This window comes from Bidens hawaiensis, unplaced genomic scaffold, assembly GCF_021521415.1.
Source record: "Bidens hawaiensis isolate Kalapana, Puna unplaced genomic scaffold, B.hawaiensis_p1.1 tig00010577_1, whole genome shotgun sequence".
Classification (NCBI taxonomy): domain Eukaryota; kingdom Viridiplantae; phylum Streptophyta; class Magnoliopsida; order Asterales; family Asteraceae; genus Bidens; species Bidens hawaiensis.
Genome location: NW_027491810.1, coordinates 11,485 through 30,211, shown reverse-complemented (window position 1 = coordinate 30,211; position 18,727 = coordinate 11,485). Strand labels below are relative to the sequence as shown.

At 35.1% G+C, this 18,727-nt stretch overlaps 1 protein-coding gene and 1 pseudogene across 2 annotated transcripts; both read right to left on the bottom strand.

Moving 5' to 3' along the window:
• Positions 1-1,147: 1,147 nt before the first annotated feature.
• LOC143535722 (protein CHAPERONE-LIKE PROTEIN OF POR1, chloroplastic-like) lies at positions 1,148-3,885 on the bottom strand. The gene is made up of 5 exons (XM_077029899.1): positions 3,836-3,885; positions 3,663-3,742; positions 2,509-2,891; positions 2,233-2,309; positions 1,148-1,382 (listed from the first exon to the last, which is right to left on the bottom strand). Exons 1-5 carry the CDS (start codon positions 3,883-3,885, stop codon positions 1,232-1,234), a joined length of 741 nt encoding a protein of 246 aa, XP_076886014.1. The 3' UTR covers positions 1,148-1,231.
• A 6,129-nt stretch (positions 3,886-10,014) lies between these two features.
• On the bottom strand, positions 10,015-18,065 carry LOC143535711 (G patch domain-containing protein TGH-like; annotated as a pseudogene). The gene is made up of 16 exons (XR_013135754.1): positions 17,931-18,065; positions 16,824-16,914; positions 16,629-16,723; positions 16,292-16,395; positions 15,799-15,860; positions 15,646-15,717; positions 15,362-15,492; positions 15,108-15,183; positions 14,942-15,028; positions 14,744-14,821; positions 12,962-13,102; positions 12,367-12,856; positions 11,194-11,481; positions 10,986-11,114; positions 10,706-10,906; positions 10,015-10,638 (listed from the first exon to the last, which is right to left on the bottom strand). The product of XR_013135754.1 is annotated as a G patch domain-containing protein TGH-like (transcript).
• Between the last annotated feature and the right edge of the window lie 662 nt (positions 18,066-18,727).

Genomic DNA, 18,727 nt, shown 5'->3' with positions numbered 1-18,727 from the left:
TGTAAGTGAATTAAACAGAAACAACGGATTATGCTGAAGATATAAGAATATCGTAAATGGGTAACGGGTTGGCTATTTAAAATTATTGGTTTATGTACTTCATGTTATTTTAAATGTGATTTTAAAGAGGTTGTGAGTGGAGTTGAGAAGGTGGTCCTTTTTGCTACAACCATTATAAAATGTGATTATTAAGTATAAAGTAAACTCAACAACACAAAACAAATTCTTATAGTTTATTTGTATATAACCTATATATTAATTTTATTTGAAGATTGGTAATGCATTTAAAACAAAATAAGAGTAAAAAGTATGATTCTTTTCATTAAGAGATAGATGCTTATAGAATTATAGTATTGGTAGCGAGAAATGAAGAGAAAAAAAATAGACAAGTTCGAAAAACACCAACTTTTAAAAAATATTTGGATGGATGGTTTTCTTAACCATCAATATATTAAAAAATCTTGATTATTAATAATCAAATAAACACAGAAAATTTGTATTAAGTTTTATGAAATGAAATTAGGTTAGAATTTTTCTTCAATTACGTTTGAAATTCTGAAAATTAGGTAAATTTAGTTCTAACTTTAATGAATTTTCAACAGAGAAGTGTGGGTGTAAACGAGTCTAAAACCCTTTTGAAGTATTGCAGATTGATTCATTAAAAGAGAGAATATTAAACGACCTCAGGGTTAAATTTGAGTTCATTTAAGAAACAAGGGTACCAAGCCTATCTAAATATTCACAGCCGAAATGACCCTGCAATTTATATAAATTGAATGTATTATAATACTTAATATGATAAATACACAATAATGTATATGCATGCGTATGTATACTCAAGTATGTTTATGCGTATGCATATTAAGCGAGCATAGCTCGAGCTTGAAAATCATTCATGAGCCGAGCACGGGCTTTAGACGTAAACGCTAAAACAAGTCAAACTGTAGCTCTCTTAAGTTAAAGTCAAGGTTGAGCTTCGGCAGCTCAGGCTCAGCCAGACTTGTTTACACTCTTACCTAAAATTAATTGCTAAATTGGTTAAAAGTATAGCAGACAGTTGAAACTATAAACCTATATAAATTTGCAGCTCATATACAGATTGAAATTCAAAGGTACACCAAGGATTGATGTTTTGCAAACAGGTAACTATAGGAACTCAGAAGATCAACATAAGCAAATGACAATTAATCTTGTTATAAATCATACATGCAATCTAAGGGCAATTAAGGTTTTACTTAAGAAAGGTACATCCAAGAAACAAAAAGACGTATACTACCAATGAAGTCAAGAGCTCCAGGGTCCAAGTTGGTTGCCAAATGGCTGCAGGAATCATAGGCACCACACATGAACCACAAATCCACCCAACCACTAAGGATCCGAATCTGCACATCAATGTCAAAATGGGTCGGGTTAAATCAACAGTTACTTATATTAACAATATACAAACTGTAGATTTGAATAAACAACAATAATGGTTATTTAATTCATTATTGCATGTCAAACTATGAGGCAATGGGAGTGGTTATTGTGTAAGAGAACACTATCCATACACCTATTCGTGTTGTATCAATCGTAATTCAGACACACTTAAAATCATATAACCTAGATGCAGCCCGTATAACCTGTTTATCTATACAGGGATGGGTCAGTGAGGCAGCCTGTTTAAAATTCAACATGATAACCAAATTAAAAGGTAAAAAAACCATCTAGCATATCGATCTGTTTGTTAAGCGAGTTTGACCGCCCAGCCCAAAATTTGATATTTACATGTCAGGTCGTGTCGAAAAATGCGACTCCTAGATAGCATGTCAACTTCAAAATTCACTATTAGTGCTTAAATATTACAAATTATTTTTTTATGACATGTAAAAGAACTAGGACGTATGACGTAGCACTAGCATGTAGCAGTAGACATCATATACGTTAACTAAAGTTATAGTTAGAATTAGTTGAATTAGTAATTAGTAAGTTGAGCATTAGTTGATCTCATTACCAACTTAAATTTACATCCGCAGTTATTTGATTGGCCTTTTTTGGAAGAAATCAAAAAACATTATAAAAAACTAGAGAAACAAAGGATGAAACTGGTTAGAGAAAATTGAAATACTATTCACTGAGTTATAATTCACAAATGACTAATCTTTTTTCTGGTTTTATAGGTGGTTAATCCAAAAATCAATAGATTGATGAGAAAACTTATTAGGCTTTAATGGCTTTTCTTTATAAACTCACCCAATAACAGACGCCCGTGCTATGCTCTTTGACTTGTCATTGAGGAAGTAAATGCAAGCAAACAGTGACAGTGCCACCTGCATCATATATAAAGACCGAATCAGGATAAAATACTAAACACCAGTTCAAGATATGTATAACATCTAAAACTATAAACACAAAGTTGCACTCCCTGAATTTAAATTACTTATTTTTCCACCATCACTAATAATATAACACTGATGACTATAATTTAGGTCAATAACTTGATATTTATTGAAAAAAAGAACATCAAACCTGGAATGCAGGACCACCCTCAGCAGAGTTCATCACACTCCAAAACGCCATAAACGTGAACAAAAACAATCTTCTGAGGATAATAATCCTCTCGGGAAGTTCTACAAAAGTGAGCAAGTTCTGAACCCAAGGTGGAGACTCTTCTACTTTCTTCTTCAGCCTTGTTTTCAAGTTGATTTTTGTCTTTTTTCTGTTCTCGAAGCTTTTCATAAGTATTTTCTCGAAAGCAGCTTCTATTGACTCTGCACTTCTTTCATGGCCACCATACTGACTTAAAAGAAAGTTCCTAGAACTCCATACTTCCTCCTCAGAAGCATCAGTTGTTATACCAAGACGTTTGTAAGGATCCCAAACGTTACTTCTAGGGTATTTTGCAATGTTACCTAAACAAATAAAAAAATTAGATATTAATCTTTACTTAAGGGAAAACAGAAACATTGCAGGCTGGTTAAATGAGTATAAACAGTACACAATACAGAATTAGTTACTTATACTTGAAATTATACGATGAATTTAGAGATTTCAAGGTCAAGATATTATATCCATGTTTTTGGAATGTTAATAATCCGATAGTATTGGATATCAGTGACTAGGAGTGTGCATGAAACCAAACCAAACCAAAACAAAAACCGACGGTTTTGTTTTATGTTTTTGTAAAAAACGAAAACGAACTTACAGTATGTTTTGGTTTTTCATGTAATAAGAACCAAAAGGAAAAAAAACGAACCGAATTTATATATTTTTATTCCAAGTAATTTATAAGAATTTAATAAATATGTAACCCAAATAATTTAGACGCAAATAAATTCATAATTTTGCGCCAATTTTAATTTTTCGGCCCGAAGTTTTCAAGCTCAAATGGCAAAACCAAACCTAATCCAAAAGGAATAACTGAAACCGAAGGATTTATTAAACTTCAAAACCGACCGAAACCGAACTGTGCACATCCCTGATGTCATTTAAATGAGGTCAACGGTACAGGTATGAATAAATAGTTACTATTATTTGCAACTATCCAATGAATTTAGAGATTTCAAGGTCAAAATTAGAGCCAATTAATTGCAAGTACTATAAACCCTAACAAAGCAATGCAAAATTCGGTCAAAATCAGGTCAAATATTATGTCATCCATAATAATAAGAGAATTAAAGTACCTCCATATGTAGAATCAGCAGCAGCAGCACACCTAGGGCTTCTAAACACCAACGGCTTCCGTAACTTTCCGTTAATCGAACTGAACACACAAATTAAGAAGACGAGCCAGATAAATACAAATTTAACTAATATCCTGTCATTAATATGTGGATAAGGTGATTAAAAAACTTACAGATGGAACGGAGATGAGATAACTGGATTGGAAAGAAGAAGAGAAGCCATAATAATAACAAAAGTATGAACCCTAGATATCGTATTTATTTGATGCTATGAAGAATTGGGAGTCATAGAACGGATACAAGAGCCACAGTGGACCTTATTTGTTTGCTGCAAGGAAGATGTGTTCGGTGAGTTTGGGTCTTATTATTATTTGGATTTTGGATGCGATTCATTTATCGTTCAATTTTTACCAAGCCACATGAATTTTACCTGAACATGTGACTAGTTGGTATATTAAATACATATCACTTTCTTGGTGAATATGTGCGGTATACGAACCTCCATTGTATTCATAGTAGAGTGTTAACTCTAGACAACAACATTGACGGTCAATTTGAACACATCTACATATGTTGTCAACCAACTCGGAATAATTGATCTGTTGGGTAACTAAGAACGTAGTGCTACGAGTTCCCGAAGCACCCATAACAACCCCTTGTGTGTATGACACTTCACCCCCATAATATAACTGTACTACAAAGTTTTGAATGACAAAGAAAAAGACATTTGATGCTTGAATGAGGAAGTGGAATGAGGGTTGAATTAAAAAGTGGAAGGATGGTGGTAATTAATGCAATGCTCCCCACCATGAAGAAGTCAAAGACCAGAAAAAAATTTTCCTAATTCGCCATTACAAATAGCGGTTTAGGTTTTAAAAAAAAAAATTAATGTTGCGTTTGGTAAACATATTCATAACATTTCTTTAAGATGGGTTTTCCAGTTTATTTTGGTGGTTCTTCCAATTTAAAAAGTTGGTAGGTTGAAAATGTCTCAAGTGTGAATTTAGTTTGTGCGGTTCCATCAAATATTTATTTTCATCGTTTTTATCATAATCTTACTTATTTAACCAGTATATTTTAAAAACAAGTAAATGTTATATGAAGACCTAACAAACCAAACCAATTGTTCATCTTTGTTAGGCATCAGTCCCTATGACCACATAAAACCAAATATGTTAATTAATTCCTTTTAAGATTTATCATTTCCTTCTTCAAAACCTAGTTATAACATAAAGAAATTTATTACTTTAATAGTTATTTTAATATTTTATGTTATTGATATCGTATAAAGATAAACTAGGTTTATTAATAAAAAAAATATATTTTTACATGTGCTGAATTTAAAGTTACAATCTACATAATTATTTAATGTCTATGCGGATGGCGGATCAAACAGCCACCCGTGCCACAACCAACTGGTCTTGGATGTCTTCGTGGTTGTGCACGTTTATGTTCTGGCTCTTGACGCTCTTTATCACTTGGTGGACTGGAGCCTTCGGGTTGAGTCAGCTGTAGGTCCAAGCTCATTTGAACCGGAGTTAAATGTTGGTAATGCGGTTGTTGTACACTAACACCGGTATAATCGTAATTCTGGAAGTGTCCCGGGTTGTTCGTGTACATCGCAGGAATCATATTACTAGTAGGAGTGTAGTCAAACAAAGAGGATACCCAATTGTTTTCTTGGTTGTTGTTAACATTCGACTGGGTACCTTGTTGAATGCTTGATGATCCCTGTCCAACATTTTGAAACGAAGGTCGATAACTGGCTTGCCAATCCAGTGTTGCCCCTCCAAAATTTGATGGACCCTCTCCATAGTTGGGAGTATGGCCTCCAAAATTTGAGGGACCATCCCCATAGTTGGCTGTAGACCCTCCAAAATTTGAGGGACCCTCCCTATAGTTGGCTCTGGGCCCTCCAAAATTTGAGAGACCCTCCCCCTCATCATCATCATGTACGAGGTTTACCCGAGGTCTTTGTCGACCACGACGCCCCTGACCACGCGGAGCATGTTGGGGGAGCGTGTTATCATGTCTCAAATCCGGTTCATTAGTCTGTATATATGAAGGCTGATCAACATGATTAACAGATTCAATTAGCTGAGAAGCCATGCCTTGGACCCCTCCAAAATTTTCATAGTAATGTTCAGAGCCTATGTTCTGCATTCTGATGGCTTCTTGACCAATGAAGCCTAATCCATCCACCTACAAAACCAAAAATAATTAAAACCCAAATGCATTACTTATTTATTAAATTTAATTTTACATTAGTAATTATACTAACCAAGTATCTTGCCGTTCCACCGTGATCATCGAATCCAGTATGTACAACACCAGGGACGTGCCTCGGGTCCTTTATATATAACACAGTATGTCGATGGAACCAGTCATTGTAAGTATGGAGTGTCGTAGGCGTGTTGGTCGGCGCACCTTGCACCACATTTGCGTGTCTATGGTTCCAATTTTCGACATACTCGGCATGAAACGCAGACCGATTTGTGCCCAACCTCCCTTTCCGTATTGTCTTACGGAGTATCCGAAGCACTTCACGTGAAAAAGGGAATGGGTTAGGGACCTCCTGAAGAAATCCAAACTGTCTCATCACCCTTTCCACCAGATGATATTCAACGACGTTCCAGTAAATTAGAAAACATTGTGACCTCCAACTGTTTATGCCTGTTAGACACATTTGCGGGAGTCTATGCATCACATCCCGATAAGGCATCCAATCAAACTGTTAAAATAAAAAAAAATGTTAATATTTAGTATTTACAATCTATTTAAAAAACTTTTATGGTTAAGGAAAAAATACTTCGGCCTCTCGTAGATTTTGTAGTGTTGTCCGGTGGGCCTTCAGCACGTGTGAAGGAGTCTCCCTGTTACTAATGGTATGCTCCGCCCACCTTCAGGAAGACAATAATAAGTGTTAGAATATTAATAATTATATTAGTATTACAATGGTACGTAATTACCTTGCTCCATATGGATTTTTCCAATCGATTTGTTGATCGACAATTATGGCTCTCAATGGTCGAATCCGGATCCATGCCCATATTTGTAGCAATAACATTGGGCCGCCAACTGCCTTTATTTGTGGTCTGGTTCCCTTATATAGTTCTATATACAAACACGCTAGGGTAGTAGCACCTCAACTCAATCGCCCACTTACTTCAAAGTCAGTCAAATGAGTTAATAAATGTAATGACGCGTACCCATTATTTGTATCTCCTAATATGTTATTAGTAGCCACTATTAGGTAGACACAACGGGCACACTACATACATTGTTCATCAGTAGATTCATTGGTTATTGGGTTATCTAACATAAATGTTAGCATAGTATTGAGTTTTAAAAATTGATTTCTATAATCAGATTGTTGTGTATCAAAACTCAAATAAGTTAGGCACATTTGCCTCCATTCGTTGTAGTCAAACGAACCCTCGTACCCAGTTAACGCCTCACCATCAATGGGTAACCCCCATAGAACGTTAACATCCTCCAAGGTGACAGTCGCCTCGCCAAATGGCAGGTGAAATGTGTTCGTTTCAGGCCGCCACCTTTCAACCAGTGCTTCTATCAAGGCTCAGTCAACTCTCCTATAACCACAACGTACGATACCGCCAAATCCAACTAAACGGATAAACCTCAAAACTCTACCCGTTAGAGTAATGTCACCGTCCATAACTCACTCCAAAATGAACCATCCCCACATTTAAAATCCATTATAGACCTCTCCCCCTCTAGTGGATTGAGGAACAAATTTCTGGCTCGGTGTTCGGCTCCTAGGTACAAGAGACTTTCATCCCTTGGACCCGGGTTGAGATACAAGTTCCTATTCATTTTCTTGGTTGAATTTGGGTGTGGGTTGGGTGAGAGTCTTCAAAGTGTTGGATGAGGTTTGTGAGTTTGAGTGTTGAAGTGTGGGTTTGAAGTGTGGGTGTGTGTGGTATTTATATAGAATATAGTAGATTATTATAACTTGTATTTTTTTGTTTTTGTTTTTTATTTTCATAAAGTAAATTATAAGAGTTATTAGTCTAGATTTTAAGGTGTTAGAATTAAACAAACTATAATTAAGCAAACTAGAATTAAACAAACAACTTGATTCAAAACAAATAACAAAACACATAACAACTTTATTAAAAACACATAAAAAAAACATAACAACTTTATTAAAACATAGATTACTTCCAGTGACAATCGTCATTTGACCACTCGGAATCCGATGAGTGCTCTCCAGGACACGGGTCATGGTGGTACTCCGGTTCAACTTCTTTCCCTTCGTTTTCATAAACACTCTTCAGTACATCTGGGTCTTCTAACAAATCAGGATTCAATTGGTCAAAAGTTAACTCCGGTGAGGGGGTTGTGAGGGGGGGGGTGTACTTGTGCTTCAGGCTAAGGAAGATCACACTTACACTAAGAAAACAGATACGGAAGATCACACTTACACTAACAAAACAGATATGTAATTACTAAATTAAAAGAAATATTGTATCAAGAAAATAAATATATAAACACTTACACAATATAGGGTCCACGTCATGCAAATCATACGGTAGTAAGTAGGAGCACGACATAGGTAACATAACTCCTTGGGTATGACTCCTTGGCAGCCTTGCATTGAAACCTTTGTCTGTGTGGACACCATTCATGGCAGCCTTGCATTGAAACCTTTGCAGCTTTAATATTTTATTTGTGTTTAGCAGATGAATTATGGATGCAGTACAATAATAATAAGGGGGTAGAAACCTTTGTGTGGACACCATTCCTGGCAGCCTTGCATTGAAACCTTTGTCTGTGTGGACACCATTCATGGCAGCCTTGCAATTACACCTTTGCAGCTTTAATATTTTGTTTGTGTTTGGCAGATGAATTATGGATGCAGTACAATAATAATAAGGGGGTAGAATCCAAAGTTATGTTAGTTTGGTTAGTGGGGTTAGTTTGGTTGTTTGGTTTCTTAACTGGGTTATCTCCTAATCCGCTATTCTCAATAGCGGACTACTGGAGTTGCAGGTGATCCGTCGTTCACAATGGCGGATCCAAAATATTTTTCCTCCTAATCCGCTATTCTCAATAGCGGATACACCAAAACCCTTTTTTTTAATTCACCGTTAACCTAATTTTTTTTGTAACACACACCATTATATATATACAATTAGCAACTTTAGTATGCATCATGATTTGTACCATGGGTTTTAATTTGTTGTACCCACTTTTAGTTTTTCTTTTTCGTTTTTTTTTTGTATGTAATACTTTAGTTTTAATCCAATACTTCAGCATCTTTTACAATTTAATCCTAACACTTTTCACTTTCAACTTTGGTCCACTAAACTTTTCATATTTTACACATTTTACGTTTTACGTTTCGGTCTACACTTTGCAAGTTAACACGTTGCAACGCGTATGCATGATTCAACGTTGTTACGTTTATTTTTTCCCGTTTCATGAGCCCGTCGTAACATACAGCTCCTAGATCGACTTAGTTATTGTTTCGCGTGCGTGGTTTAATGTTCTACGTCTACTGTCGTTTGGTTTAACCTTTATGTTTTTTATCTATTTCTTTATACAAGTTTTTTCTAGTGTTGGTTGTCATTGCGGTGGTGTGACATGGATGCTACTTGGTATGATTTTACGTCCCTACCGCAACGCGAGGGGCATAATTCTAGTTTCAAAAAAAATTCATGTTTATCTGGTGTTAGAATTTGCCTCGTCCAATGAATCAGACTAACATGTAATGAATTAACTTAGTTAATTGTGGTGTATAGTGAAACTAATAAAAATTAATCATTTTTAAAAGACTCCATAAATTGCATACAATAACACCATTTAATTTAGTAAAAAGGCATTCAATCCGATAAAAGAATACCTGAAGCTCGTTTCGGACACAACCCGTTATAATCTGTGTTAGGCATTTTAGTCACAGCCTGTTTTGACCTATACCAATTGACCATTAACCAAAACTGCTAATTTCAATCCGTACTTGTATTGGTCTCAACCGGTCACCCTGCCTGACTTGATCCGCCCATTTTGCAATGTAGCTAGTTGAGGAAGAGATTGTCAAGGACGTGTGCTAAACTTTTAAGCAGATTAACTGTTTGCTATGTAGTCCCAGAAAGACAATGCACATTCAAATACAACGTATAAAACAAAACCATTCTAGTATTCTACTGCTTTTAGGTAAATATCAATCTTGGAACTTCCATTGACACCTAAAGTACAAGAATCCAAAAGGAAAATCAGCAACCAGAAACAGAAACCCTAAACCTTAAACCTTGTTTTGACACCATGCTGAATAACAAGTGATGTGTAAATGGTGGTTCAAGATTTCAGTGTAGACCGACAACGGGTATATAGATTAGAACATACTTTAAGATTGTATTCTTCTTCAGTCTCTCCTTTTCCTCTTCTCCCTCTTGCTATCTCTATACTCTTTATCTGAATGTCTAGATCTGCTAGAAGCTTCATGACGTCTGCTAGACGATTCATGATGTCTGTGCTTCGAGTGGTTTCTATCTTCCTTTTTCCTTCCTTTATGTCTCGACCTATGTCGGTCCCTATAACCATCAGACGAGTCACTTGGACTATCATAATCCCGTTTGGATCGTTTTCTTCTTTTCTCATCATCCGAAGAGCTTTTGTACCTTTTAACCTTGGTCTCTTTTTTCATATTTTCATCATTAAACTCTTTACTACTACTTTGTCTACCAATGTTTTTATGTGCACCAGAATCAACTGGTTCATGTTTCTGAGAGATATCCTGAACTGTCGGTTTTTGAGTCGGTTCGGGTTGTTTATATGGTGGTTTATCAGGTGGGACCTCGAGGCCTAACTCTTTCCCTAATGACTCCAGAAAATCACCAGCCACTAAACGACTTAAAGCCGTATTAGCAACTTCTATTTTCTTTGTGGGATCTTCCTGTTGAGTTATGTTAATATTTTCCTCTTCGTCATCTGAATCATCAGAGAATATAGCCTGCAAGCATATCAAATTGTAAGCATTTGAAGGTTAGACTTATCAAAATGATATGAGCAAAAGTTACCTTATAAAGATCAACCGGTATCTCAACATTTTCAACTTCAACCTTTTCTTCCACATCCATAACATTTGTTCTAATTTCATCTACTTGAGATAATGATATGTTGTTCGAGGTTGTATTTTTGTCTCCTGTTGCAGCCTTAACATAGTCTGGCATGAATATAAGAGAAGAAAACTTGCTCCTCGACCTTGGAGGAGGTGGTGGCTGCAAACAATAACTTCTAATTATTTTATGTTACAGTACTATTACACGAATTTTTATAATATTATTTGAGAAAACGCACCTTTCCCATGTAAGGATCGATTAAATCAAAGCGCTTGCACAAAATAGGTGCAGGTCGCCACTGAAATTCTTCACGTTTTGGGAGCATACTCTTTTTTATAACCTCTTCAGTTTGGCTAACTCCGTTTATCTGTTAAGTGTTAAATAAACGATTAAATTAAGATCATAAATCTAATACAAAGCGATTATACAAAAACTATTATGCATACCTCTGATCCACCAGAAGTGAACTGTAGCCCTCCTAGACCAGCTGATGCACCCAATATCGGTTGACTTGAAGGTTGAGTTTCTTTTCCCCATTTTCCCTGTTTTATTGCCTCCGCAGCAGTCTCAAATTCCAATCTTTCTCGAGCACGAGCAGCTTCTGACATTTTACTTGATCCACCAGCATCCATCGTCCGAAGACCTCCACGATATTTCTCCTTTAAGTACTGCTCAAAACGTTCTTGTTTTGCAGGGTCATGCTGGAACGGTTTTGATATTTCAGTGGGCTCCACCTAAAATCAAAATTGTCTAAAAGATTAGGTTAAATTTCTATTAATGAGCAAATAGTGTGCAATAAAATCTAAATGCACAAACATCTCAGAATAGAAATAGGCGTGTGCATAAGGACAGGTTGGTTTTGGGCTCAAACTGAACCTAAAACCGAAAACTTGGTTTTCGGGTTTTTAAAAACCGTTTGTTTTGGTTCTCATAATGGGTTCAATTCTATTTTGGTTTCTTCGGTTTTGCCATTTGGGCTCGAAAATTTGAGCCAAAGAATGTCCCAAAATAATGAATTTGGGCCTTATAACATTGAGCATATGTTTTTTTGTTGATTAAGGATTAACTGATTACTACACATTGAGCCTAAAATTTTTATCTACACCATTTATTATTTTTTTATAAATTACTTAGCTTGCACAAAATAAAATTATAATCCACAAATTCAATTAACAAAAGTCGGCTTTTGCGAGTTCGATTTGGTTTTTTCAATTTTCCGGCACATGCGAAACCGAAACCGAACTGGAAATTCGGTTAAAAAATATAAAACCAAAGTGTCGGTTTTGGGTTAGGTTCAGTGATTCCAGTTTCATGCACAAACTAGAGGTGTCGGTTTCGACCCGTTTACTTATGGATGAGTGGATTTGGGTTGTGTTCTATCTAAAAAGGGTCAAACTGTCAACTTAGCTACATAGGAAACGAGAGAAACATGTTGAAAGTAGGCCAAAGTTTTCTTTAATGCATAAAACACGAGGAGTCATTGTTTGTGATATAATTACCACAATAGTTATTTATAAAAACGTATTTAACAAATGAAGATATAATGTTTGTGTACACCCATCCAAATCATCTTGTGACATCTAAGATATAAGCTAAAAGCAACAAATTTAGTGACTCACAAACGATGCAGGCTCAGTGAATGTATCTGACAACTGGAACTGAAGATTAACATTATCAGTGGCAGGAACAACCAGTTTCAAATCTTTAACGGTTCTGTTCAAAGGTTTTTCTCCTAGCATATGTCCACGGGTTTCGGCTGTCATCTTTTGAGCATTTGGATCTACTTTTTCCTTCAGCAATGGTTTGGTTTTGTCACCATGTTTTTGTCTTGCCTCCCATAGCTTCCTTCTATAGTAATCATTTCCATTTCTGCCATTAAGAAAGTCAAATAGTGGATTTGACTGGTTTTTCTCTCTAGAAAGTTCCTCAAATAATGGACCACAACGAGCCACCAGAGTTGCAACCCCTTCTATTAAAACCTTCAAATTGCTATCCTCGGGTTGAGGAACCTCGGGTGGAGGAACCTCGGTCGACTTTTGGTTGACCTCATGTGCAGCAGAAAACTTGTGGCGCGCCACAAAATCCTTTGGAACTACAGGAGGGTCAAATCTGAGAACACAAAGTATCAAATATAAGAATGTAATTGAATTTTAAACGATAATGATTAATCAATGTGATGTTATAAGTTGTAAAGATGTGAAAAGAAAATGTAACCTTTCTAACTGGTAGTCAGTATTGGATGCAGCTTTAAAACCAGGCAGAATACCATGTTGTTTTGACGTGGGCTTCTATTATCCTCAATAGCCAATCTTGTAGGCTCCTCAACTTCTTCAACAAAAGCTTCAAAATCATAACCTGTTGCCCAAAAGTAACAACTTGTTTAATTATCCATCAATGAAGAAAATCTTGCTGACATCATCTCTCAAAATTGTATCTAATGACGAACTTTATTTATTAATGTGAGTGCGTGTGTGTAGATTGCAACAAACGCTTATATTATGAATTATCCTTTTCCACCCTAACCTATCATAGTATGTCACTTTTCAACTTCTTCATTTCCTATATCTTAGGTTTTGTTAAATCTATACTCTTTAATAAAAACAAGTTTTGCCACTTGTCACTCCCACATTAAATGTCACCCTTTTTAATAAATTTATAATAACAATAATCCTAAAATTTATGCTTCAAAAATTGTTAATTTAATATTCACTTTCCTTTTTAATAAATTAATAATAATAATAATAATGCTTACTATTACTAAAATAAAAAACTGTTAATTTAACATTCACTTCCTATTTTTTTGCAAATATTTCAAATTTATAATTATCTTTTAGTTTATAAAAAAACTTAGTGTTTGATAGGTTTATTGTTTGTTGTATTAAATATTACATTTTCATGAATTACCCATGTAGTACATGGGTAAATTATATAATATACTGTATTTTCTTTTAACAATCATCATTAAAAAGAACTTCTAAAAAGGTTTAGTGTGACCCTAAGATTGAACTTCGTTATATCTTATAGTATGCTTTTAATAACTAAAAACAATAACAAATGTATTAACTACTTTACATCCTAATGTTTATATTACCCATTTCATAATCAATTAACTACAAAACAAATATAAATAATAAGTATTTTAAAACTGACATAATTTTCCATCTACTAGAACTATGATATTTATAACAAACCATAAACTATAATCCCAATAGACCCAGATTTGTAAACAACATAGAAGAATGAAGTGAAATCATAATTTCTTAGGTGTATTTATTTATTTATTTAACAAGTACAAAATAAGAACATATAAATCTGAATCTCTCTCTAATCTTTATCTAGGACAAAACCCAACTTTACCGACATAGTTTCAAAAGAGATTTGAATATTCTGATGCAGTATCCTATGTTCTATTATAGCATCTCTATAAAACGATTGAATTATGTTTCGACACTACCAAAAGTTTTGTGATGGTTTCTCATGAAATTTCAGGATGTCGTTAAATACAGCACTTGCTAGATGAATGATATATGGGTCTTTTAATTATGTGATGGTTTCTCATGAATTTCCAGTTTTTTATTTAGTCTGTGTTACATGAGTCTTTAAAGTTTAAACTAGTATCAGAATCAATTCTACAGCAGATAAACACCATACTCTAAATCAAATTGAGTAATGCACAAGAAATATAAACTCATCCTAAAATATTTATTAATATTATATGCAAGTAGAAAACTGTCATAGTCTATAGCCAAAAGCTATATTATATGTATAAACCAGCAAACCATCTAGACTCATGTCATAAGATGATAAGATGCTTCACCTAATTATTTACATTATACTACTATATACTACTGTCCATATTCAGGGATATAAAGCCAGTAGTAAATAGGTGCTAATCAGTGTTGAGTAATACGAATATATTACCCACTGCAACATATAAGCAAAAAAACATGACAATATGGCACGCTACAAAAAACAAAAGATAACTCAGCTAATAACCTGACGCATATACATCCTCGTCTTCAGCATCAAGCTCTTCAAGGGCTCCAATGCCAAAACCAGGTGCAACATTTTTTGCTGATAAAATCAAGCCAACACAAATTATAAAGCCGCAAAGAAAAACTTACACAGCATGTAATCACATGAAAATAATAAACAAGAAACATATCATTAACACAAAAGATACATGTGCCATACATTTGAAAGAAAAGAGACCGTCTTTCTTTGGAAGCAACTTTTTGTGCCCAGACTCCCTATTCCCAGGTAAATGTGACCTTCTGTTGTCTGAAGTTATGACAAAAATTGGTGAGCGAAATAGTTTTTAGATAACAACTTAGCTGGCTAGCTTCTGGGAGTTACATACCCCTAAATTCAGGAGCCCCTTTGAATGGGTCATAGCCTAGACCATACATGTCCTGCTTTGGATTTAGCACATAAACCTGAAAAGAGAACAAAATTATAACACCATAATGTAAAGCCACTCATAATGCATATGATGATAATTACAATGATAGGGAGATCTAGAACTGAATTAGCTAAATAAGTCAAACTGCTTCAGGAGGCTAAGTATAACCAGATTGGCATAAAGTAATTTATATATGTATTATATATACGCACCGGAGTACTTTTTTGAAGCTGACTAATATCATCAGTAGGGAGCTCTGCAGCAGTGTCCATGGCTTCTTCAACTTCAGCATCATCAGGACCCGCAAAAGCAAGAAAAGCTTTTCTAGCTTCTCTGCGAGCATCTGCAATTAAGAATGGTCATTGATTAGCATCTTATCTCTTTTTCTTTTGACTGCATGTCTTCTTTAGATTGTGAATAAATTATGCTCGACTTGTAACTTTAACCAGCTTTGACAAATACTATATACTTCAAGCATATTTTATGAAAAGCATACCATAATGTGCACTCTTTGAGTTTTTTATTGATTGACCACGACGCCATCCCATTTTCAGCATTAATCGGACACCTAGTCACCAACAACATGAAGTCGTGAGGAGACATTGTAAGAAATGAAATGATACACACAAATATATTAGCAGAGACAAACCGATGGGATCTGTGGCTGGAACAACCAGTTCATCAGGAGCAGGTCCAGGAATAGCTGATGGCCTGCAACACATTAAGATGGTACTTGAGACTAGTTTGTTCGGGTTTTTTTTTTCAATTTTTTATGATAATTCATTTTGCACCTAAGGTATCCCAATTTTCATATCCTCATGAATTGATGGTTAATAATTTGAGGCATGGTTAAACATGCAAAAACACCATGAAATTTTGAACATGTTCTTGATTATACAGAAGCATATATGCGAGAAGGGTAAAATACACGTAGGAATATCATGTTAAGCTAACTTTTTTTAAATTGGTATTTGGTAACAAAAAAATCAACAATGTGTTGTAGTTTGGTCATAGCGAAGCAGAAATTTGAACATTGCAGAAACTTCTGCTAAACTGAAGTTGACAATTAAGCAAACCAAATACTGATTTTAAAACCAGCTATAAAAAATCAACCATATTTCACAAAAACTGATTAATCGCACCTCTCATTTTGTTCCTTCTCAGATTGCTTCCTAGCTATTTCTGATGCAGTAAAACCAAAAGTGTCAAACTGCATAGATGTCCCCAAAGAATTGCCTTCCAGTTCCTAGATTAGAAAAACAAAATATACATGCCTCAGAAATAAGTAAAATAAACCTCAAACTTCTAATAACTTTAAATGCATGGTCAGCAACGATGTAACATTGATGGCCATTCACACACTATATTCATATAACTTTTTTGTATGTGAATAAGTTAATATAAAACTTCAATGCAAAAAAAAAAATTCATCATTTGTATACAAATATTAAAGTCCAACAAAAATACAAACCCACATACAGCTTTCTCATCATCATCCAAAAAGTTTGTAAGATCTTGTTGTTTAATCTCAGCTCTATTTTTCCTTGACGATGTAAATGTTTGTGGTGTCCATCCTGTAAATTTGTTAATAAAGTAAAGTAAGAATCACCTCCAAAAAAAGCTTCAGAACTTAGTCAAGCAACGCATATTGTTCTAAAGCATGTCATTATTTACCCCCTTTAGAGCCCACCGTGTTATAGTAACCAGCAGAAAAACCTCCACTAAATGCCCCGTGAAACCTTCTTCTTCCTTCTTCATCTCTAACCTAAAATGCATATCATACAATAAGTAGTTCTCTATAAAACGCAACACAAACGTACGGTGAACTCTTCGTGAACCGTACATCGGGAAGTTCGTTTATTTAATAAACGAACGAACATGAACAAAAAATTTGTGTCCATTTAATTAAACGAACGAACATGAACACATGTTTCGTTCGTTCATTTATGTTCGTGAACGCTCGTTTATTTATGTTCGTTTATGTTCGTTTATGTTTGTTTGCATATTAATAGAAAATAATTAAATATTATGTGGAAGTCATCTACATAATGATTTTATATTTGTTCATTTGTGTTCATTTAAGTGTGTTTATATATGTTCGTTTACGTTGTCTGTGCTCATTTATGTTTGTTTATCTTTGTTCAGTTATGTTCATTTACATTCATTTTTTAAATAAACAAACATGAACACAAAATATGTGCTCATTTAAGTGTTTGTGTTCGTTCAAAGTTAAATGAACGAACACAAACATACCCTTGTTCGTCTTTGTTTGGTTCGTTTACAGACCTAGGGTGGCGCCCCATGCCACCTCACCACAAAAGAGCGTTAACCACCATAACACCAAAAGTAGGGCGCAAGAGCGGGCACGAGGGCTCTTTTTGTTGAGCCACATCCTTTTCCAGTCAATCACATACTCCCACTCACATTTTATATAAAGAGAAAAAGACTAAAAAACAATTGTTTTTCAGTTAACTGCTACATGTTTCTAAAGGAAATGAGAGCCCTCGTGCCTACGTGGCAGTGACGCGTAATGTGCTTTTTAATTGAAAGTTTAAAACCTAAACCATCTAAACAGTGAAATAAAAACGCATAGCCTATGCACTGTGTATTGATTGTGCAAGTACTTGATATACTTATGGCATTAGTAGGAATCAGAAACCCTAAGTGAACCTCTAGCTCGTCTCGAATCGATGGAAATCAACAATTCATAACCAAATAACAGAAGCTAAACAAACTTGAGTTAAATTGAGCAAGCATGTGTTAGAAATGGAATATCCAAACCTCTTGTTTCCAAGGAGCTAGGGTTCGAAGCTGACCAGAAGCTTCTGCAATCGATTTCTTCTTGCGGCTGATTGTATCTTCTTCTCGCTCGATTGGAGTTCCGATGAACATGAAATCCTCTTCGTCACTCGCCATTATTAATCACCGGCGTATGGATTGACGCCAAAATACAGAAAATTGTATTGTGTCACAGAGCACCAAGAGTGATTCTGTTCGGTTTCTAAAAACTAAAAACCCTATTGAAGTTCAACGATCCAACTCAATGGTTGCAATTATTCGGGCTGTTCACGAGTAGAGCTCGAAATTAAACGAGAAAACTAAGGTAGACTCGAGTTTGATTTTGAAGTTACACGAGTCAACGAGTCGAGACATGACCCGAGCTGAGCTTGGGACGAGTGCGGCTCGGTTACAAGAATGATCCAACCCGGATTAAATTGTTTCAAATCAAGTTTTTAAACTAGTTTATTCGAGTTAGCTACGAGATTTTTGAACTAGTTTCATTTAGAAGGTTACCATATATCTAAGTAAATTATGTTTTTTTAACGGATAATTTGTATCACTGACGGGTCACCGACCCTAGTGTTGGACATAGCTTAGGAGGAGGCTACCCCTCAATGTTTTGTCGGTAGTGTAAAAAAAAATAATTGATTTTCGTGTTTCGTTACCCCTAAAAAAAAATAACGTTACCAACTTACCCCTATGTATTTAAGCCCAACCAAAGTAATACTTAAACCCAACAAAAGCTAACTTAAATTATAAAGGCCAAACCAAAAAACTCAATAACCCAAATAATCCTT

Bases quoted from the DNA above. Each gene is read 5' to 3' on its own strand.
- LOC143535722 (XM_077029899.1), bottom strand. From the start codon at position 3,885: ATGGCTTCTCTTCTTCTTTCCAATCCAGTTATCTCATCTCCGTTCCAT. The intron at 3,743-3,835 runs GTAAGTTTTTTA...TTGTGTGTTCAG, and splicing joins ATCTCATCTCCGTTCCATCT to TTCGATTAACGGAAAGTTAC. The intron at 2,892-3,662 runs GTACTTTAATTC...TTATTTGTTTAG, and splicing joins TGCTGATTCTACATATGGAG to GTAACATTGCAAAATACCCT.